This window comes from Rhamphochromis longiceps, linkage group LG11, assembly GCF_057381845.1.
Source record: "Rhamphochromis longiceps isolate RC_006_pf linkage group LG11, R_longiceps_female_GT1.1, whole genome shotgun sequence".
Taxonomy (NCBI): Eukaryota; Metazoa; Chordata; class Actinopteri; order Cichliformes; family Cichlidae; genus Rhamphochromis; species Rhamphochromis longiceps.
This window is the reverse complement of record NC_140567.1, coordinates 14,333,641-14,358,101: the sequence shown is the minus strand read 5'-3', so window position 1 is coordinate 14,358,101 and position 24,461 is coordinate 14,333,641. Positions and strand designations below refer to the sequence as shown.

General features: G+C 38.9%; 1 protein-coding gene across 6 annotated transcripts in view; it reads left to right on the top strand.

Annotated features, from left to right (window-relative positions):
- The window catches only part of ulk4 (unc-51 like kinase 4), a 103,066-nt gene that overhangs the window by 23,997 nt on the left and 54,608 nt on the right, over nt 1-24,461 (top strand). For all 6 annotated transcript variants that reach the window (XR_014913744.1, XM_085422413.1, XM_085422415.1 and 3 more), the window contains 3 exons: nt 6,576-6,659; nt 20,106-20,267; nt 20,873-21,058. Coding sequence is in view for 5 of the 6 variants with exons in the window: in XM_085422413.1 (XP_085278539.1) it covers nt 6,576-6,659; nt 20,106-20,267; nt 20,873-21,058 (432 nt within the window). In the remaining variant the exon portion in view is untranslated. The remainder of the gene's footprint in view (nt 1-6,575; nt 6,660-20,105; nt 20,268-20,872; nt 21,059-24,461) is intronic.

Below are 24,461 nucleotides of genomic sequence, written 5' to 3'. Positions count from 1 at the left end.
TTTTTCCTTGATTAGAAGAGGTATAACAGAAGAGGAGCTGTTAATAGAAATGTTATTTGGCATTTTTGTCAAGAAGAAACCAGCAGATTGGGGCAGGTGCATTTCTTACTATTTGATTTTATTCTTTTTTTTACCGTTAACCTGCGATTAAAGTCTGTTTTCCATACACCATTGTTAAGACTAATTCATGAAGGTCTTTAATTAGTCTCAGACAAATTCTCTTAATATTGTTCTACATACTAGACAAGGCAGTGGCATATTATGTCATTAAATGACCCGAACAATTATGTTAATACAAGCAGTAAGGAATACAATGAAAGAAATGATTCACTGGCTGCTCACCTTGCTGTTAACTTTAAGTGGCTGTGAATGTGTCATATCATCTTTCGCCAATAGTTCAGCAGTGAAATTGATTTCTTCAGTTAATAAGTAAAAATGAACACAGAATTGATGTCACAAGTAAGACTGTTTGTTATTTCTTCAGTGGTAATGTTCAGCTTTAGGTGAAATGAATGAAAGTACTCTGTCATCAGGTAATGGACTTTATATCTACACACTAACTAAATTCAGTTGAAATTTAATTGACCCCCAGCCCTGAGAATTAGAGCGAAGGGGGCCTTGTTTGACTTCATTACCAGGGGCACTACAATTTATTGCCAGTTAACCTAATTTACCCAGGCAGGTCAATTAAGCATAAGATTTTTATTTACTCAACTGATGGATAACCTTTAAAAATCAATCCACCCACCTGATTGCACACATTATTCTCTGAAACCTTAAACAATCTCATTGCTGTGTCGAAGCTCCTAATAAATTGACTCTTAAGCTCCTGCAGGAATTGTGTTTGTCGACTGATGCAAATGTGTTCTATCTCCCACAGAAATCATCTAACCAGCAATTTAAACGTATACATTTTCATTTAGTTATAGTAAAAAATGATCTTATATCAACTTACCATCCCTAAGATGCTCTGTAATGTAGTGTCTTTAGTGTTACTGAAATTTTAGTGCATATATATATATATGTATATTAGAGCTGCCACAAACGATTATTTTGATAGTCGACTAGTCACCGATTATTTTTGCGATTAGTCGACTAATCAGATCATCATCCATTGGACGTAAAACGTACAGCTTATTGCACCAGCAGCATCTGCTCTTATATAACTATCATTAGCTTACAGCTTTAAGTGTTTAAGGTATGTGCTAACTAAAAATAAAGACAAGATGATAGTTTATAAAATTTTAATGAAATTTGCAGATTGTTTCGGTGAAGTTTAATAAACTCCGTGCTATCTAAAATATAACAGGACACCGGAGTAAATTCTCGAGCATCTCACACTTCTGATAATCAGCTGTCTGCTTGACGTTTATTCAGCTGTGTAAAAACTTTAATCTCAGCCAAACCGATTTACTCAGGAACAAATAAAATACTAAAAAAAAGCCAAACAATAACATGTTTAAGTTATCTAAGTGACTCATATATATTTAACCTAAGTAGCGAAAGACGGCGGTGGGTTTGAAAACGATTTGCCGGGAGTCCGGTGTTCTCACGGCTCTAGTTAGCCTAGCCCCCGGCTAACTATCGAGCTAGTGGGTAACAGACGTCTCCGAAAACGTCGGAGCGCTTTTGAAAATATGTGGTGTCTTGATAAACTGAGCAGATATTTGAGGTTTACACAGCTACATTCTCGCCTGAAAATATGTTAAACGTTTATTTTGTGACCCAGAAAGAATAATAAGAGTAATATTAAAACTAACTAGCTGCCGCCATTGTTGGAAACTGAGCTGGGCCGCGCTATGAATTCTGGGAAACAACTTCTTCTTCTTCTTCGGGGTTTAACGGCAGCTGGCATCCTTGTACATGCTGTGCTGCCATCTTCTGTTCCAGTCCGTTATTACACTCTTAAATCCTGCCACTTATTCCTGCGTCTTTTGTGATCTTACAAAGCTTCAAACGACGCGTCGACTATTAAATCAGTCGTCGACGATTTTGATAGTCGACGTAATCGTGACTAGTCGACTAATCGTGGCAGCCCTAATGTATATATGTATGTATGTATGTATGTATGTATGTATGTATGTATGTATATATATATATATATATATATATGTATGTATGTATGTATATATATATATATATATATATATATATATATATATATATATTAGGGGTGCAACGATACACAAAATTCACGGTTCGGTTCGGTTCGATACTTTGGTGTCACGGTTCGATATTTTTTCGATACAAAAAAAATGTTCATGCCTTTTTAATTTGTCATTTATTAAAATTATAAATATATATTTTAACTCAAAAGTACAGTTTTTAAATTTAACCCTAACCCTTGTGCGTGTTTTTTATTTTGACAGCGAATGCGCACCTGCGGACCACTTATGTGCAGCCCTGGTTATTTAGCTCGTCATATTGCAGCCACAGAAATTCTTTTGTCCATGAAACCATAAAGCTGCACTTTCTTTTTGCCTTATAGTCTGATTTGTCATAACTTCTCCGTTTTGTGGTAAGCTTTTCTTTGGCTGTCACTTCTTCACCCTGACCTGTCTTATTTGGCTCAGCAGAACTAAAATATATATACTGCTGCTTTTACACAAGCACTCACATAAGCTCAGCGATTCTCTGCTCGATCAACCTCTCACATGTTTAAGCTTGCTGCGGGAGATTTCACTTGTCATGTTTGCATAGTAAGCTAACGATTAATAAGACGATGTCAGAGGAATTGGTGCACAAATTATCATCACTCACAGATCAGTGCTGTCGCTCTCTATACACAGTTTGCACGATTGCAAAGTGAAAGCAAAAAAGCAAGCGCAAATTCAAACGCGATTTCAATATGTCACATATTGACAGTGGCTCACCAATGCCAAAGACATAATTACCCAGCTACATTTCTGAAAGAATGCAAAAGCATTGACATATATTTTTCCTTCCTACAATAGCCCGACGGGCAGGGAAGAGATAGATTTTGGTAGCCCGACTGAAAAAATCGCTAGCCCCAGGACGTCGGGCTAGCGATATCGCAAGCCCTGTATCTAATTGAGGAATCACTCATCTTTGGAAAAGAGAGTTTATTACAGAGAAATGTCTCTTTCCAAAATAAAAGCTATACTATCTGCTTCTTCTGGGCTATATTCTCAGCAGCATAAGGAGAATCATGTGCTAACAGCTGTCTAAATGACTCGGCTAAAGTTAGTAGCATGCTTGCTTTTTTTGTCTGCTTCCACTTGTCTTTGCACTAGGATGATGTCAGCGTAAATGTGCAGTCATATTCGTTGTGTTCCCACTAGTGCTTTCAGGTTAATCTCGTTGAAATGACCTTAACGCCATAACACGGCAAATCTCCGTTAACGAGCTACCGCCGATCGCCCCGTGCATGGGGCTAGACGGCCAACACGTTAACGAGCTAACTGCGCTAACACACTAGTTCCCACCCATGTAATTGAGCATTGCATGCCACATCCAACATACTGTTTTACTTTAGTCCATGACTCGCTTACCTTCAGGGTCATACGTCACATGAAAACCAAAATAATTCCAAACGCCAGATCTGAATGAGGGTGGGGGAGGTCCATGTTGCAAGGGGAGCTTAACTTCTGTCTTGCTAGCTTGCCCTGCGCTCTTCCTTCTGACTATGCTGTCTGTGTTGAGCGCTCAGTGGATCTGCGCTCGACAGTGCAGCCTAGGCGGAGTAGTCGAACGCAGATTCACTGAGCGCTCAACACAGACAGCATCGTCAGAAGGAAAGTTGATAAAATAAATTACAAATGTTGTATTGTTCGATACATATGCGTACCGAACCAAAAGCACTGTATCGAACGGTTCAATATCGATACGAATATCGTTGCACCCCTAATATATATATATATATATGTATGTGTGTGTATATATATATATATATATATATATATATATATGTGTATATATGTGTATATTAGGGATGCAACGATACACAAGATTCATGGTTTGGTTCGATACTTTGGTGTCACGTTTCGATATTTTTTCAATACAAAAAAATGTTCATGCCTTTTTAATTTGTCATTTATTAAAATTATAAATATATATTTTAACTCAAAAGTACAGTTTTTAAATTTAATGTTGCTGAAACAATAAAATAATAATAATAAAAAATCTATCTGATCGAGAAATCACTCATCTTTGGAAAAGAGAGTTTATTACAGAGAAATGGCTCTTTCCAAAATAAAAGCTATACTATAGCTTCTTCTGGGCTATATTCTCCGCAGCATATTAAACATATCAGGTCCCCATAAGAAGAATCATGTGCTAACGGGTGTCTAAATGACTCGGGTAAAGTTTGTAGCATGCGTGCTTGTTGTTTTTGTCTGCTTCCACTTGTCTTTGCACTAGGATGATGTCGGAGTAAATGTGCAGTCATATTCGTTGTGTTCCCACTAGTGCTGTCAGCGTTAATCTCGTTAAAATGACATTAACGCCATAATGCCGCAAATCTCCGTTAACGAGTTACCGCGGATCGCCCCGTGCGTGGAGCTGGACGGTGTCAACACGTTAACGAGCTAACTGCGCTAACACACTAGTTCCCACCAATCGAGCATTGCGTGGCACATCCGACATACTGTTTTACTTTTGTCCATGACGCACTTACCATCTGGGTCATACGTCACATGAAAACCAAGATAGTTCCAAACGCCAGATCTGAATGAGGGTGGAGGAGGTTCAATTTCGGGTAGCGTTGAGGCAGTTGCCATGTTGCAACAAGCTCAACTTTTGTCTTGCTAGCTTGCGCTGTGCTCAGTGGATCTGCGCTCGACAGTGCAGCCTAGGCGGAGTATCGAACGGTTCAATATCGATCCGAGTATTGTTGCACCCCTAATATATATATATATATATATATATATTAGGGGTACATACATTCAGTTTAGTTATTGTATATCTATACATTCAGTTTAGTTATTGTATATCTAGGCCTGGTGATATGAAATTGTATTTTTCAATGGTTCTGGCTGTCCTTGATGCACCATCAAGACTGAAATGGTCACGTTTATCTTTTCAAAACTCAATTTCTCTTGAATGCAGCATAATTAAATAAAGTTTTTGGTGGGTATATTCATTGTCTTGAAAAGTCACAAACTAATTCAAGTGTTTCAAATTAACTTCTTTTTGGTTTCATGATGTTGAGTGCATATATCCACAACATTTCTCTGAGTCAACTTCTTTAAAAGGACCCCTCCATGAAAACGTGTTTTAACCTTGACGTTTTTTCATTTCATGCCAGTTTAAGAATCAGAGCTCCAAAAACACAGTCGTTTTTTTTATTTTTTTGGACTGTTTTTAGAGTCTCAAGGTTGGCGGTCTGATGATCTGATAGGTTTTCTGCTTAGTGTCAGCTACATTGCTTCCTGTGTTCTTGAGGCTAGATATACCCTTGAAAAAAAAAACCACCATAAAAACCTATATCCTTATTGGGCTTTACAAGGATGAATTAACATATTATCAGACTGATTTTAAATAGTAAGTAAAATTGGGTGTTTTGTTGTCTCATGCTGTCAGCTAACAGTACACGACTGTCTTTAACACCTTAATGAATAGTTAAGTTAATTTAGCAGCATTAGTGAAAGCAAATGTCTTAATTACAAACAGTTCAGATGAAAATCCTTCATGGATCTGAGCTCTACCAGCCATGTGGACCCACTTTGTCTCTATAATGGCAGGAGAAACAGTTTGAGTAATGTGGAATGGCTCTGTAAGTGTCCCCTGGTAAAATGATCTTCTTTACTCTCCTGCAGCCCCAGTCAATGACAACGATTAGCTATAGCCTCCAGTGCTGACTTTATCCTCAAGGTTAGATGTAGCCTAGAGCCTATACAATTGCAATGGAACAGAGAATTGTTTGATAAAAAAAAAAGTTGAATTATTGTTGAATTTATCTCAATTTTGTGGATTTTAAGACAGTTAGTAAGACAATATAAATGTAAAGCCTATTTTGTCAGGATAAGAAGTAAATGGTAAACATATGATCATGTGAATAACTGAAAATACAGTGGCAACATTTTGATGACTGAACATTCACAGGAAAAAATACCATACTAGATTTCCCAGATTAATATAAAATACATGATAATTTCAGGATTATTCAGAATTATGTGTGAGTTTATGGTTTGACAGAGCAACCAAAACCATCAGCCTAGTCCATAGGAAGTTGTAACACATTATTTCAACTATTTTTTGAAATGTCATTTACTACTAATACTAATAGATAACAGATTGTTTCTTAAATAGTCAATGAAAAAACACTATTTAAATACTCACATGTACCTTGTTCCTATATTTTTAAAATATTTTGATGGAAAAAGTCTTAATTTGAGTATTGCAAATGCAGTTAAGTAATAAAGATGCCCTGGCTCCTTTTGCACCCTTTTCTTACCCTTTCCTCAACTCCTCTCTGCTGCACTCCGCATCTCCTACACTCTGCCTTTCTCTGACTCCCACTCTACTCCTCCACTGCCCCCTCCTCCCTTTACTGTATCCCCTCCATCTCTCTTCTCTCACCCTTTCTCCCTCTCTTTTCTATGCCTCTCTATCAGGAGAAGAAGAGAGGCTCCCCAGAGGGACTGTGGTTCGTTCCCGCTGCCGCCTACACTGGCTTAATGAGGAGCCTGCGGGAAGGGGTGAGTGTCTCTGTGTATGTCTGCATGTGTCTGTTTGTCTGTGCCTGTGTAGCTGTGACTAAGTCTCTCTCACTGTGTGTGTGTGTGTGTGTGTGTGTGCGCAAGAGTGTGTGGCAGGGGATCCCTGTGAACTGTAATGATGAGGCAGCTGTGGGGGCCTAAAGCGTTGTTTGCCAGCTGCAAGTCAAGGGCATGCAGAGCAGTCACACACACACACACACACACACACACACACACACACACACACACACACACACACACACACACACACACACGTGTGCATTCGCACTCTTACCTGCATCAAACACAACCCTTTACTGCTCAGCAGTCTGACCTCAGCAGCAATTAGGACCCTCCAGACACACATATACAGTAGATGGAGCAGAAACACAAGTAGAAATGTAGATACTTCTTTCCTTTTTGCAATTTTTTCTTTCACTTTTTTCTTTTTCTGTCTTATTTCATCCCTTTTTCTTACTTTGCCAGTTTAAATTACTGTTTTGTTTTGTTTTTAAAGTGAACTTATAAGACTGTAGTTGATTTAACACTAAAATAAAGATTAGAAATGGGCTTGTGCTTTTTGAAGCATGTCTATTAAGAAATTGCTCCCACATCACATAAAGAAATATACAGTGTTTTTCTTTCTAGTATTTTTACACGGTGACCTTTTCCCACGGATTAGGGACACATTTGGTAGACAGTGATATACAGTGAACAGGTAAAAGGAAAGAAGGAGATGGATGGATGTTGTTTTGTCTCTCAGGTGCAGAAAGGGTCTTGCTGTGGTGGCCCACTATAGCAGAATGAATATAGATGAAACCGGTCTGCACAGTTGTCAGCTAGTACCTACTGTTGCTTCATTACCACTGGGAGTGTAGGGGGGTAGATGAACAGAGAAGAGGTGCGTGTGCGTGTGTGTGTGTGTGTGACAGGAGCGAGGAGAGGGGTGTAGGGGAGGAGAGAGAAGGTTGACTTATTTATCATTATTGAGCTGAGAGAGTATGCTGATGGAAACACACACTACTCACACACAGCCTTAGGGACCAGACACTCATCCTAAGACCCAACCTGCCTCACTCTTTTTCCATCTCTCCCTCTCACACTCCATTTTCTCTCTCCTCCCAGTCTCCCTTTCCCTGACGAGCTGTTTTTCCAGTAGAATAATATTTGTCATCACGTTACAGAGCTGTCTATTTGGGCGAACTTTGTCTCATGGGTTTTACAATTATTGGAGAGATAGTGGTCACATTATATGGTTGGATGTTTGAGATACAAATCCTTGTTTGGGCACCTATGGGCAAAATACTTGTTTTGTTGCTTTATTTTCTTTTACTTGTTAAACAGTAAAACTTGATTAACAATTTCAGTGAAGCACTAAAACGTGTTGAATAGGTTGAGAACTGCCATGGGCTTTCTAAGCAATTGACTGAGGAGCTTTAAGTTAACTGATGTTTATAAATCAAGTTAAGGCTATATTAAAACACCTCCATATTATAATTTCCAAAATCTTTAATAAGGTCCTCTTAAGGAAAACTGTGAAAATGAAAAAAATTGCGGTTCATTGTGGTTGCAGTAAGCTTTAGCAGTATTTTTCCACCATGCAGAGATGATGCACCAAAAAAAGTCATTAGGAGGAAACTTTACCAAGTACCCCATCACAAATGTCATGATGAAGACTACAAAGCCACATCTGGTTTAGATGTTGCTTTAACTTCAGGTTGTGCACAGATGAAGTTTCTATCTTAGCTCTTTCTCTACAACTTCTAAAAGTAGGTTTAGAGAAAAAAAATGATGCAGAATTTGACCATGAGATTTAAAGCATCCTCCTTTTTGGGACAGTTAGTGGCATATGAAATATTGAATGGATATAGAAAACAGTTCCACTAAATATCAGAAGTTTTGGCTGCAATTGTACTCCAGTTAGTCACGTAAAGGCCTGGCAAAAACAACACAAATCTGACATGAACTGTTTAAATATAAGCAAACTAGAGATTTCTGAATGACCTTTGCAGTCTGTTTAACTATGGGAAGAGCTTAAGCCTGCCATGTGAACAAAATAAGCTAAAAATTGAAGTGTTTAATGGCTTAGCTGCGAGAAGGTTGATGGAGAGAGAGCTACAACAGGCTATTGAGTAAAGTTGAATTTTGCTTGACAGGGGTGACCTGTTAACCCATGATGAAATAGCCAAAAACAGAGAGTACACGCACCCCATATAAAAGAATGAGCTGCTCCCATGGCATCAGTGTTGTCTTAAATGTCAAAAAATGTGAATTTAGATCTAGACAGATGGTCTCTATTGATTTCTTTAAGGTTTATTGAATCCCTTACCCTAAGGAAAGCAAAGTGAAGACAATATGAGACTAGCTGACAATTCTGTCACATATAAGGCTAGATTTGGTCCAGTTTTTATATAAAAATATTGATCAGTATAGCTAATTCGTTTTTAGATGAAATATTTTTAGTAGCTAAGGCACAGAGCCAATTTGTTGGTTTTGTCAGTAGAGCGATATGGTGGAGGAAATGGGGACTGACAGAAATGAAGAAAGAAGGATCAGTGTAGTGGGGAAGGGGGTGGAGATGGCAGGGAGAAAGAGAGAAAGTTGTAGTTGGACAGGGGGAGTGGATGGCATGGAGTGAAAGGCAGGTTTCCAGGCCAGACTGAGCTACAGGAAATTATTTATGAGTCTGAACAAGATGATGCTTCAACTGCCTAAGATGAAAAGTGTATGTGTGAATATATGTGTGCGTGTGCGCGTGTGTGCAAAAAAAGTGATGTGTGAACAGTATTGCAGTGATAGAAGCCACGGGGCCAAAGGCAGAACTCCCCCTTACACACATGGATCCTTACATACAAACATACATACACACACAGCGGTGGTGGGCCTATTAATGATTTAACACTATCTTCCACAAAGGAGAGGAGACCAGAGGGGGATGTCGTGGGCCCTACCCTTTTGTCTAACATAGGATGACCATTGTATATGCATGAACACACACACACACCTAGCGTTAATGTTAGTAAATGTGTTATATAATAATGGATACTTACTCATCGTATTCTTCAGAATCCTTTTTTAGAATTAATCCCCATTTTTAATGAACAAAAAATAAAGAAAAATAGGCCAACATATGACGGAGTATAACTTAAGTTTATATTATCTTTACTTTTTTTCCCCTTTGTCTAAGAAAAACAATAATGTATAATCGAGCCTTTAACTCTTTTGGGGTAAAAAAAAAAAGGTTTGAAATTTGGCACAGTGATTTAGGGCACTCCTTGCTAGCTTTACAATTAGATGGAAGGTTCCTGCCTGAGTAAAAGGATCCAGATGTATCTACCTGAAATTAAAAGCTTGCAATTAAAAAAAAGTAATGTATTTTTAATGACCAATAGTTCTGCCTTAAGCACAATTAGAAACAAACACAATCTGACTTTACTAACAACATACAGAGATGTACATCTCAGTCTTTGGATGAATACACTGAATAATTACTCAGATCTCAGTCTGGAAAATCGATCCCTCCATTTATCCATGCATCCATCCATTTTCTGCTACTGCTGCTAGTAGCTAGTAGTAGTAGTCGAGTCTACAAGGCGTAGTTTAAGCAGAGAAACCCAGATCTTCGTCTCTCCACCTGGGAACACTTTGAGGTTCCCAGGTCATCCAAGAGATGTTCTCCAGCATGTCCTGGTCTGCTCCAGTGCCTCCTGCTGACAGAACATGTCTGAAATTCTTCATCTCATTTCTTTGGTCAACACTCAGCACTTATAACTACTGAACATAGCTCAACTGATAAATGGACAGCTTTGATTTTACACTTGGGTCTCCCTTCACCATAACAGCCTGGCACAGTGTTGGTACTTAAGAAACTCAACAACCCTCCACTTAGGCTACTCAGTCTCAACTTGGATTGGTCACTCTGACTTGTCTTACTTTGCAAAAAATGAATAATCATCTTTTTCAGTAATTCTGTTGTTGATTTTAACTGTGAGCACATGCTTGCTTCGATATGTAGCATTTCCAGCTTTCTGAATCCTTATTATGCTTCTTCTAAGGCCCTGTCAGGTATGGCTCTTGAGAAGACTAGACTTTCACAAGACACACTGTAAGACTTTTTTTTAAAGTCTCCTTTAACTGGAGGATCTGACTTCAAGTAGCTTTGGGAGAAATCATTAGCATAGAGGTTCTTTTGCTTATCCCAGTCTGGACCAAGAGATTTCTATGTTGTTGCTGGGATGAAGCTCATGTGCCAAGTTGAGATGGTGTCTCACTGAATTGTAAAACTGCCAAGGAAATGTGCATCTTCATGTTTTTTTTTTTTTGTTTTTTTTTGTTTTTGGTTTTTTTTGGGGAAGGAAAGGAAACATTTTTGCTTCCTGTTTGACTGAAATCTCATGAAACTCACGATTGAAACTCACCACACCACAGTGGGTCTGATTGGTTTCGCTAATAGTTCTTTACATAATTATTAGGTAAAACATATGTTTGAGTTTTAGCAATGATGTACCGTTGGCTTCATTTGATCAAGTGGAGTTCAGAGCACTACTTCAGTTCATGCAATACTTAATTTTCTTTACAAAACCCCCCCAAAACTTTAATTAAATTAAATTATTTGCATGGTTATATTTATTTATTTATTTTCAAGTTTTGGCAAAATTGGCAGAGATACCCAGCCAGTCAAATTTGGCACAAAGCTGTGAGATGAGAAGTAGTATCTTCAAATTTCCTTTTGTTGACATAAAGGTGAAGAAAATTGTATGATTTGACCATTTGGAGGTGCTGCAACAAGCGTCCCCATAACATGCTTCCATCCAGGCTATTAACCGGATCAAGTTGCCTCAGTGACAGTGGCCTATTGAACCTCTTGCCCCCTCCTCAGTGCTTGCAGCTATATTTAATATGTACCGGTATGTTTTTCTTTTTTTTGTGACATATTGGTTTTCCCACCTAATCGGTCCTTTCCCACGTCTCTATTACTTGTGCATAAATTTTTTCTCCTGTCAGCTATTTTGTCCAAGTCAGCTTATAAGCCTTTGTTCCTCGATGTTTACCTGTTTGTCTACAAGCCTGTGTTTCTCTTTGGGGTGTTAGATGTGTAGTGTGCGAGGTCAGTAGACAATGTCTGCGTTGCTGCCATGGGGGCTTATTCAAAACCAGGTGCACTGGCTTCTAAAGGATTTTAAATGGAAAGAGAAACCACATGAAACGTGAAAAAGTGTGCTTAAACATGCACAAGATTTCAACTCAAGAAAGTGATTTAGTTTTTCTGATCTGCTTGTCTTTGTACTTCAGACTCAGCAGACAGGTGCAAACATGTTTGGATATAAATCTAATCCACTGATCAACATTTAAAGACAGGGTTTTATTGTTCAGTATCACCCCAGCCTTTGAACTCTTTCATTTGAATTTCTTGTTCTTTTTATTTTGCCAGGGGTTCAAAGCACATAAATCTTTCTGTGGAAAAAGGGAGATTTTTTTTAAAGTTTAAACTACTTGCCATAAAGCCAGTTAGTCATATTGATTTCTGATGAAACCGATTGTTTTTATTTTTGGTAATTCTGAGTTTAAACCTTACAAACTTAAATTCTTATGCTTTGCTTTCCTGTTGCTTGTGTTAGATCTGGCCAATGCACTCCTGGAAAGCTGAATTAATCATCTTAACATTTTGTTTCTTTTATTTTTACAGTTATTATACTGCTATTATACTACAGATCAAAAGAAAACCTTTGGTCTAGCTTTGTAAGTTTTACCCGAGATCATGAATCTATTTTCCCAATAAACTCTGTAACCTCTTCTAAGGTCAGAATCAATTGTATTTTAATCTGTCAATGATTTGGAATTTGTGAAATGTTTTATTCATTTTTGTGCATTTTTACTTTTGGGGGGGGACAGGACAGTACAGTAGACAAGAAAGGGGGAGAGAAAGTAGGGGGAATGACACACAGGAAATAGCCTGGGGCAGACTTGAACCTGGGCCTCAGCAGGTGAGCCTTATGCCCTCTGGCATGTGGTTCACCTGTTCAACCAGTAAGCTACACTTTTTAATTTAACAATAACTAACAATAACTTAAGCAATAGCCGATAATGCTAGAAATATAATTAATATTAGTACATGTTTTGGAATTCAAAGCCCTGTATCTCTGATTTAGTCCAACACAGCAAAAGAGGATACCAGAATATACCAAACACATCCCTGGTGTCTGTAAACTAGAACAAGCAAAGAGCATTGTCTTGTCTTGTCAGCTGAGGTCATGAAGTGAAATTGCAGTGCTGTCATTCCAATTACCAGTATAATGACTCTGGCAGTTGCAACTTGATTCTGAATTTTAATAGCTCATAGAATTATTGATAGAATGAGGCTTAGTATACCACATTTTCCCAACCTAATTATTTCATCAGTTCTTTAACTCAGAACCAAGAAGTTGACATTTTTCTTTTTGAGTGAAATACTATGGCACACACTAAATTGTAACATATGCCTTTAGTAGTCTACCTATAATTGCATCTGTGGTCTCATGTGTTAGAGCATGGCTAATAGTTGATCCCCAGCCCCTCCACATGCCATACTGTTGTTGGGCAAGATGTCAAGGTGGGGGCTAAATCTATCTTGAGTGCTGCTGTGTGTCCAATGGTGATGCAAGTCATAGTTTGTTACTGACAGACAGTGTTGGGAAGGTTACTTTTAAAATGTATTCCATTACAGAATACAGAATACATGCCCCAAAATGTATTCTGTAACGTATTCCGTTACGTTACTCAATGACAGTAACGTATTCTGAATACTTTGGATTACTTAATATATTATCATGCTTTTTACAACAACGTGAATGTACTATTGCCGTGTGATTTATTACTATTACTGAAGGTCCGCGACTCCGAACTGTAGTAAAGGGACCTCTGACTAATACGGCGGGGTCCCTGTCGGCTCGTAGCCGAAAACTAGCTTTACTTTGTTGTGTGGGTCAACTTTACTTGCGAGAGACAGAGAGAGGCGTTGAAAGACTGCTCCAACGGAACTTATTGTTTTCGGAGGAAAACACGAACACGGTGTACAGTCGAGTCTTAATAGCTTGGCTGCAGTGGTTATTATTATATTTACATGCTTCCAGCTCCCGTTTTTCCTCGATGACAACTCCTACCTTTCCACTCCCCTTTTTCTCCCTCCTCGCTCACAGACACATAATGTGTATGGCAGTCCATTCTCCCTGCAACACGGACTACACTGCCCATGATGCTACATTCTTCAGAGCTATGCTTGTAGCATTCTGCCTGTTAGCTTAGCACAACAACAACAACAACAACAACGAAAAGGCGCTCTCTCACCCAGGAAACACACAGTCGCAGAGAGAGAGAGAGAGCGTCGCCCTGTAACCAAGGCAACCGTAGCGCTGCCGCCTGGAACAACAGAACGTAGCTGTCAAACAAAACCCAAACAGTCCTGACCCGCGACAAAATGAAACAGGAAAGTACCGCAGTGTAATCCATTTATTTCAACAAAGTAACTGTATTCTGAATACCACCTTTTTAAACGGTAACTGTAACGGAATACAGTTACTCATATTTTGTATTTTAAATACGTAACGGCGGTACATGTATTCCGTTACTCCCCAACACTGCTGACAGAATATATCTGAGGTTACGTTTACAAATATGGATTAGCTTTACCTCTCTGTCTTGGAGCTACATATACAGTTGATGTTCTTTGAACAGCAGTTACCGCTGGAAGAATAAAGCAGTTAATCTGCTCCTCCTAGTGCTTGTAAAGACTGCAGTTGAAGTCATAACTCTCTGAGACTTCAGTCAGTTTCTAAAAACCTTGTTGTGTTGCATGTGCCGTACATATATTTTCAGTATATACCTAAAAAAAAAAAATACTAAAGGATTGAACTTCACCGTGTAAATCGTAATAGTATTATTCATATCAGATAGTATTTAAGAAAATTGCTCACAAAACATTTTGTATCTTGGACATCAATACAAGCAGGCTTGATTGCATCTAAGCACAGTTTCTACAAATGCTGAGCTACTGTCTATTTGTAACTTCCAAATTCTCACCTTACTCTGCTGATCATTTATAAGTGTTACAATATTTGGCATCGCAAAATGCCTTAAGGGATTTTTTTCCCATTATTTTGTTTTTCTTTTAGGAGGCGTGATGCAAAAGTCATTTTAAATGGAGGGTGACGCCTCCTTTATATCTTCTGCTTGCCTCATGAAACTAAGTGGTGATGGGATGGTGATAAGTGGTGATATAGTTCCAGATTTTAAAATACATTAGGCTCGGCCATAGGTATAGCTCTGGTATATAGTTCTTACTCTACATTTGAAAAACAAATCCCTAGTATATCTTTTATTGTCTCACAAGTGGCAGTAGTAGCATTAAGGAGGGTGGATTACCTTGAAGAGTGCACAGTAAATTAACCCCCCACCAATATGCTGTCTGATCTTTGTGGAAGTCACAATTACAAAAGCAGTGTGATTACTCATTTAACATACAAAGCACTGTACTCCTCATGTCTTCACTGAACACATTGAGCTATTACTAACAGTACAGGCCTGAAAGGGGAAAATTAACTTTAGTCGGTGGTAGAACCTCCTTTAGCAGCAACAACCTCAATCAGACACTTCCTGTAGATATTTCCACAACAATGAGGAGGATCTTGGGGCCATTCCCATTACGGCCTGTCTTAGCTGAACAACCTTCATGTGCAGAAGATGTCAGTCAGTTAAAATCAGGGTACTGACTTTAGGTTAATGTCTAGTTGCATCATTTTGTTCTCACAATGCTCCATCCACCATGGTTCACAGTTGGGATGATATTTTGGTGATGGTGTGCGTCTCCTTTTTTTTTTCTTCTCCATACATGATGTTATACATTTTTGTCTCAGAGTATCAGCCTAGAGGTGTTTGGAAAAAAATGGAAAGCAGTGATTTGACAAACACTAGTTACTTTTGTGACTTTTTCTTATTTAAAACAATTTATTTATTTATTTATTTTGTTATAGGAGTTGGTGATATAGTCTTCTGATCTCATTTACCTAATTGAAACACCCAACTCTAAATAGCTTCTGGAGAAATTGTTTACAGAGTGGTTCATATTCCAGCCTGACCATCTTATGACTCCATATGTTCAAAGACATGACAAGTAAAAGTGTGTTTCTTTAGTTTAGTCTTGTTAATGCTTGTTAACCCTTCAAGCTCTTTTCTGAACAGTTTCCATCATATTACGGGCCTCTTTATACAGTGGGGCAAAAAAGTATTTAGTCAGCCACCAATTGTGCAAGTTCCCCCACCTAAAATGATGACAGAGGTTAGTAATTTGCACCAGAGGTACACTTCAACTGTGAGAGACAGAATGTGAAAAAAAAATCCATGAATCCACATGGTAGGATTTGTAAAGAATTTATTTGTAAATCAGGGTGGAAAATAAGTATTTGGTCAATAACAAAAATACAACTCAATACTTTGTAACATAACCTTTGTTGGCAATAACAGAGGTCAAACGTTTACTATAGGTCTTTACCAGGTTTGCACACACAGTAGCTGGTATTTTGGCCCATTCCTCCATGCAGATCTTCTCGAGAGCAGTGATGTTTTGGGGCTGTCGCCGAGCAACACGGACTTTCAACTCCCGCCACAGATTTTCTATGGGGTTGAGGTCTGGAGACTGGCTAGGCCACTCCAGGACTTTCAAATGCTTCTTACGGAGCCACTCCTTTGTTGCCCGGGCGGTGTGTTTTGGATCATTGTCATGTTGGAAGACCCAGCCTCGTTTCATCTTCAAAGTTCTCACTGATGGAAGGAGGTTTTGGCTCAAAATCTCACGATACATGGCCCCATTCATTCTGTCCTTAACACGGATCAGTCGTCCTGTCCCCTGGCAGAAAAACAGCCCCATAGCATGATGTTTCCACCCCCATGCTTCACAGTAGGTATGGTGTTCTTGGGATGCAACTCAGTATTCTTCGTCCTCCAAACACGACGAGTTGAGTTTATACCAAAAAGTTCTACTTTGGTTTCATCTGACCACATGACATTCTCCCAATCCTCTGCTGTATCATCCATGTGCTCTCTGGCAAACTTCAGACGGGCCTGGACATGCACTGGCTTCAGCAGCGGAACACGTCTGGCACTGCGGGATTTGATTCCCTGCCGTTGTAGTGTGTTACTGATGTTGACCTTTGTTACTTTGGTCCCAGCTCTCTGCAGGTCATTCACCAGGTCCCCCCGTGTGGTTCTGGGATCTTTGCTCACCGTTCTCATGATCATTTTGACCCCACGGGATGAGATCTTGCGTGGAGTCCCAGATCGAGGGAGATTATCAGTGGTCTTGTATGTCTTCCATTTTCTGATGATTGCTCCCAAAGTAGATTTTTTTCACACCAAGCTGCTTGCCTATTGTAGATTCACTCTTCCCAGTCTGGTGCAGGTCTACAATACTTTTCCTGGTGTCCTTCGAAAGCTCTTTGGTCTTGGCCATGGCGGAGTTTGGAGTCTGACTGTTTGAGGCTGTGGACAGGTGTCTTTTATACAGATGATGAGTTCAAACAGGTGCCATTCATACAGGTAACGAGTGGGGGACAGAAAAGCTTCTTACAGAAGACGTTACAGGTCTGTGAGAGCCAGAGATTTTCCTTGTTTGAGGTGACCAAATACTTATTTTCCACCCTGATTTACAAATAAATTCTTTACAAACTCGTCGTGTTTGGAGGACGAAGAATACTGAGTTGCATCCCAAGAACACCATACCTACTGTGAAGCATGGGGGTGGAAACATCATGCTATGGGGCTGTTTTTCTGCCAAGGGGACAGGACGACTGATCCGTGTTAAGGACAGAATGAATGGGGCCATGTATCGTGAGATTTTGAGCCAAAACCTCCTTCCATCAGTGAGAACTTTGAAGATGAAACGAGGCTGGGTCTTCCAACATGACAATGATCTAAAACACACCGCCCGGGCAACAAAGGAGTGGCTCCGTAAGAAGCATTTGAAAGTCCTGGAGTGGCCTAGCCAGTCTCCAGACCTCAACCCCATAGAAAATCTGTGGCGGGAGTTGAAAGTCCGTGTTGCTCGGCGACAGCCCCAAAACATCACTGCTCTCGAGAAGATCTGCATGGAGGAATGGGCCAAAATACCAGCTACTGTGTGTGCAAACCTGGTAAAGACCTATAGTAAACGTTTGACCTCTGTTATTGCCAACAAAGGTTATGTTACAAAGTATTGAGTTGTATTTTTGTTATTGACCAAATACTTATTTTCCACCCTGATTTACGAATAAATTCTTTACAAATCCTACTATGTGGATTCATGGATTTTTTTTTCACATTCTGTCTCTCACAGTTGAAGTGTACCTCTGGTGCAAATTACTGACCTCTGTCATCATTTTAGGTGGGGGAACTTGCACAATCGGTGGCTGACTAAATACTTTTTTGCCCCACTGTAGAACAAAATGAGCAAAAATATTTTTATTGGTCATATACCCAGATTATTGTAAAAAAAATTGTAAAAATGTTACTTACTAATTTATTTGAGCTTACCTTTCTGGGAATGTAAAGTCTAACTAGAGCTATAAGGATAATATAATGAGAGTACTTATACTGGGAGACATTATAGTGCGAATGACTTACTCTTTTCTCTTTCTGCTGTATTTCTCTCTGCATCATAATGATGGAATTTCTTGCATTAGCAACTTGTTTCTTACCACATATAAGGATATCTCTCTCACTCTATCTCTCTCACTCTTTGTCTTTAACACCCCTCCTCTTCTCTGTGTAGTTCTTGGCAGGGCTACAGTCTATTAAACACACAGACAGTGGGTGCTCCCCCGTGGGCTCATTAGTGAGCTGGCCCACACGGCCTGGGGAATGCTGGAACAGACCATTCTACTGGTTCCCGGAGGGGTGCCAGAGGATTCATTATGTCGTTGTTCAACATAGTCTCTTGGTGGTGAATAGTGCAATGTGATGTTCTATATTGGATTAATAGGTCATCTATTTAAGATATTAGTCTTGATTTTGTTTCCATATACTTGTTGTATGTTGTATGTGATGTATGACATGAAATAACCAAGGCTTGCAGCCTGATCACAGATGCTTTCTTCAATGTCACAGGTAAATGTGTCCACGAGACAGCAAACTTTTTAACACCTAAAATTACATTTTGCCATTTTGTGATGAACAGAAGCCAAATGATTTATCCTTTTTTTCAAGAGAGGATTAATACAAAATGTTGTTATTGTATTTTGGGACCAAAGGATATTCTTTGACACAGTCAGAGCACATTATGTAAAAACTTGCTTCAACTTAGGTCTAATGTGAACATCATTTCAAACTGACATGATATGAGTTCAGTTGTTTTTGAGGGAAAAAAATATTTTTTGTATCCAGTATCACTGTTATTGTTTCGACTTTGTCTTAAGTATCGCATTATTTATACTTACTTTATAAACAAAAGTGTTGACTTTGTGAACTGTACAACAGCTTTTAAGTATAAACTGATGTGTTTTTCAGAATTAACATATTTCACAGAGTGAAATAAATGTTTCAGCTGTTCATATGAGCCTTTACCACAAAATATTATTAGCTGTTTTTGTATGAATAGGCTCTATCGTATCCCATATCTAGGGAGATTGCGTGTAAATGATGTAACACAGTGAAACACAATAATAACTTGACAGAGGCAATCACTTCTGTTCTACTTCCTGGCTTTCTCCACAATGACATTCCTGGAAAACTAATTTCCTCAGCGACAGACATTTCATTAGCCCATTGTCTGAACACTGACAACTATTCTCTACTGAAGCAAAGGTGTGTGGGCACATACAGTATACACATCGAATATGCACACAAACACGTTAATACACAAGTTCACTCATACATACGCACAACTTCGGTCTCCGTTTTGTACTGAGATGTCACTGAGAGCTAATCTAATTGTCAGTTTGTGATTTTATTACTTTTTTTGTACATCGTGGCCACATTTTTCAGTAATCGGGTTTTGGGTGTTGAATTTAACAATCAACCAGAAAATGCTGAACCCTTATCATTATAATATACTCTGCTATTAAGATGCACACCAGTATGAAAGCTTAGCTTTACACATGTGTGACCTTCACCAGTTGATTGTGCTGGCACACAAATTGCTTCTAGCACAGGCAGTAGTAAAACAACAACTTTTTCTTTCTGTATTGTCTCTGTTTATGTTTCTAAGTGTTTCTGCTTGGTATTCTTTGTCTTTGCTGAAGGACAACTGTTGAGGTTTTTGTCACTAGCCTGTTATTATAAGTGTAGTTGGTAGTGTAGTCAGTGCCACCTTAATTTGATCATTTTACTATATGCTACATACTTAAATTATACATTACCTCGTCTAGTCCCAGTGCGGTTAGCTGATCTCTATGTCAGAGCTGATATACATGATTTAGAAATACATTTATGTTTGTCTTTCAGGATGACACTACAGTTCATCATATGGCAGCAAAAGCAATAGAGAACATATCAACAGTGCTGTCTGGTCCCTCCCATCACCTGGTCACCACAGAGATAGGCGCCGCCCTGTGGTACCTGTTCACTCACTCCACTGTGGAGGCTGTCAGAGTCACTGCTATTTCTGTAAGCTCACATATATAAAGATATATCATAGATGTACAGCTAACTTTGTAAGAGCTATAAAGATATAGTAAAAAAAAAAAGTGATTAATACTAGTCGACTTTGAATAATTCAAGCTGATTTCACAAACTTATTTGCACCAGCTGTATATATTACACAAAGTTAAAGCAGCCAAATGTGCTTGACTGACTGAATTTCTTGTATTGCTGTTATAGTCTGCTAAAAAATAATTAATTCTGATGCGATTCTCCTAGTGAACCACAAGTAATGAATATCAACTACTTTATTATGATGCGTCACAAACCACATACTTTCTGAAACTATACCAACTTTCTCTACCCACTTTATTATGATGGACTGTGTATTAATTCAGGCCATGTTAAGCATTAGATATCCCACATCACCCACTGTCAGGCTTTGAACCATATTAATGTTTTTCTTAATGACACAGTCATTTGTTATTCCATAATATGTATCACTGGACACTTGTTCCTTCACTAATGGCAAGGAATTTCAGTGCTATGTTACAGAGGAGCGTACATTATCTCTCGGTGTGTGTGTGTGTGTGTGTGTGTGTGTGTGTGTGTATCTTTTTCTGTTTTTCCAGTCTCTTTCTAGGCTTACCCGGGTGGTCCCAGCAATCTTCCTATCAGTAATTGACACCTGTGGTCCAGCAGCCATCTTGGAGGGCATAGGGGGTGCAGGAGCCCGGGTCCAGCAGCACCTGCTCACTGCTGTGGCCGCTGCCTTGCTCACCTCATGCACTCAAACACACCGTGTAACACAGAACAGGGTATGTGTATCACTTGTGTAACACGTCCGGCTACACGTACAAACCACAGCATTAGGTACACCGGTTAACGGCTTCTTAACACAAATATTTAATTTGATAGTCACATGGCAACACGTCTGTACAGTTAGGCATGTAAACCTATAAAAATATGAACAGCACGGTGAAGGTCCTGGGTTCATCTCCAACATCTGGATGGGGCCTTTCTGTGTGGAATTTTCATGTTTTCCCTGGGTGAATGATTTGCAAATCTCATAAAGTTGTATTTTATTGAGAATAAAACAAAGAAGACTTATTAACTGTTTAATCTGAGAACACACCACACCACAGAACAGTTTGCCTCAGTCCATTTTAAATGAGCTTTGGCTCACAGAAGGTGGTGGATCATGTTCACTGCTTCTTTGCATGACAGAGCTTTAACCTGCACTTGTTGATGACTAGGGATGGGTATCGAAAACCGGTTCTTGTTGAGAACCGGTTCCCACTGTTTCAATTCCTTGGAATCGTTTGCCACTTTTAAAAACGATTCCCTTATCGATTCCAGTCGCCCCGAATGACGTCATCACGTTGAGTAGCGTCTTTTACCCAGTAGGAAACACGGCGCCTGAGCGGCACAAACGCTCAAAAGTTTGGTTACACTTTATGAGAAAGGATGACAACAGGGCAACGTGCAATACTTGCAAAGTAGAGATTTCATCAAAGGGAGGAAACACTATGAACATGCAATAGCATTTGCTCAAAAAACACGCGATTGCTTTCAACGAATGTCGTGTTTTTGATCCGCTCCGGACTAGCGAAGCTCAACCCAGCAGCAGCGGTAGCGTTTCCACGTCCTCTCCCGTTAATACTGCAGGTAACTAATCAATTAGCATTGCATATTATGTTAGCGCGATTTACCTTATTACAAAACCTGCTATTACTGTGCGTTGCATTTAGATAACCATGATGAGAGAGACAGAGTCTGGCTGGCTCAGATGCTGGCAGTTGTCGCTGCAGTCTACCGGCAGCGTCTCCTTTCAGGCCAGGATAGACGAATGTCACCCAGCAGTGTCTAAGTTTGTGGTCAAAGGCTTCCACCCATTTGCCACAGCACATGCCCCCGATTTCACTTTGGTAAGTGAATGTGTTTAATTGTAGGCAGGACATTACTGGATATTCTTGTGTAATTGCTACAGAATAATTTATGTTAAACTTTGTTATTGCTACAGGAGAATATTTATTTTATTATTTTACATATACATTTTTTTTCCTGGGGACCCTGTGACACCCCATTGAAGAGCCGTAGGCTGGATCTCTTAAGATCTCACTGTTAGGTTTGTAAGGCCATGTTACTCCTAAATTTCTATCTTGTTCAAAGAGAAGATATAAAACAAAGTTCTAAGCTAATCGACTTTAGTGTTCTCCTTTAAAAAAAAAAAAAAAGAATCGATAAGAGAATCGATAAGGAATCGAATCGTTAAACAGAATCGAAAATGGAATCGGAATCGTTAAAATCTTATCAATACCCATCCCTATTGATGACACAGTGAACTGTGGTTCTGGAAGTGTTCCTGAGACCATGCAGTTATTTCCATGAGAGAGAACTGTATTGGGCATGAAGAGCACCATCCAATATTGATTTTCAGCCTTGTCTCTTAGACATAGAGATTTTTTCCAATTCTCAGAAGCCTTTGATGATATTATGTACTGGAGTTGATGAGCTAATCACAATATTTGGAATTGTACAACTTGTGGAACATTTTCAGAATAATTTTCCACAATTTGTAGATCCAGTGTTTTGAGTAGAGTAAAGTAGGAATTTGGCGTAAACAATGTGAAAGAATGTTTTTTGGTGTAATGGTGTAGAGCGTATTTTCTTGGCTCACTATATAAACTCTATATAAATCAGTGCCACAAACAATGAAAGCATTTCTGAATGTAAGAATGTGTCTAACCTATTATTAGCGAGGTGTACCTAATAAAGTATTGGGTGAGTGTATATTTTAATGTATAGCAACAAAAAAAGTGTGTCTCAGAAACCTAGACACAAACAACCATTGTGGTAAAATTGCTAGAGCATTATTTGACAGATGATTTGGTGGTAACATCACTACAAGGAAAGCGTTGATTTTTAGTTCATGTGAGGAATGTCTCTAATTAGAGAGTTTTACACAGTGGCTGAGGGATACAAACACTCCTGGATAACTACACAACAACACCAAGAACAAACGAAACTGGACTTCTCAGATTCCTAACGTCTTCACGCTGTTTTTACCACTCTCTTTCTCTCTTCCACACAGTTCATGAACTGATGCTGAACTGTTCATGAACTAATTTGTCAGGAATTGCTTATTTAATTTTTCATAAGACAGTCCATCAAGTGTGTATGTGATGTGCTAATCTTGGTAAGGCAGAGGAGCTGAAATTGATTTGAAGGTTTTAACTTGAAGTCTAGCATTGGTAATTGACTCTGAACTGAATTTATTTGCATTGAGTATTTCCAATTTAACACCAGAATACAAACTTAGTACTTCAGCTCTGCTCTAATTATACAATGATATGCATTCACCCTCCAATCCCCTCCCCCCCACACTTTCCCTTGGCACAAGGACAGACAGACCAAGAGTTTGTTTACACAGAACTCTGTTAGTGTGTGTGTGTATGTGTACATGCATGTGAGTGAGTGACTGTGTGTGTGTGTGTGTACACTCAAGCAGAAGCGTTAATTTGTTGAGTGTGTCAGTATCTAGGCTAATTGGCTGAATGAACATGCTGTAGCCTTCTACTTCAGCAAAGCATTATGGGTAGTGGGGTGGGACTTATCAGCAAGGCACACACTACTGGGCTTTTGAAATTAATTAACTTAGTGTGTAACTCCATAAACACACATGTATACACATGCTTTCTCATTGCTGAGACACACACACACACACACACACACACACACACACACACACATTCAGTGGTGCTGGTGATTATGATAATGGTAATGAAGGGTGGTCAGTCAAAATGTTTTCCAACCAGTTACTGCTGCTGAGTGAATAGTTGTTGTAGCTGTAGGCATGCGAGTTTGTGTATGTGTGTCTAGTCTGGGCTGATTAATTTTTAGCTTGTTATACGTACATTTTCGGAAAAAAAAATTTAAGAAATGAACATGTTATTAGTTTGGATATTTTTCTCTTTTCTGTTGATTTCTGTTTCTTGTGATAAGGTGATATTAGGACAGCAAAGTACTTTTTTCTCTTTAAACTTTAAATTTACCAGAGTACTTATTATGTTACCAAATTAACATTTTCAATTTCAATTTGTTCTTAGCAATATTAAAATCTGTAAACTTTTTGACTATATATGATTTTGTCTTAATTACAAAGCTTAGTTTTGTTTTGGTTTGAGGGGGTTTTGGCAGCAGCAGAATAATTAGCAGTTG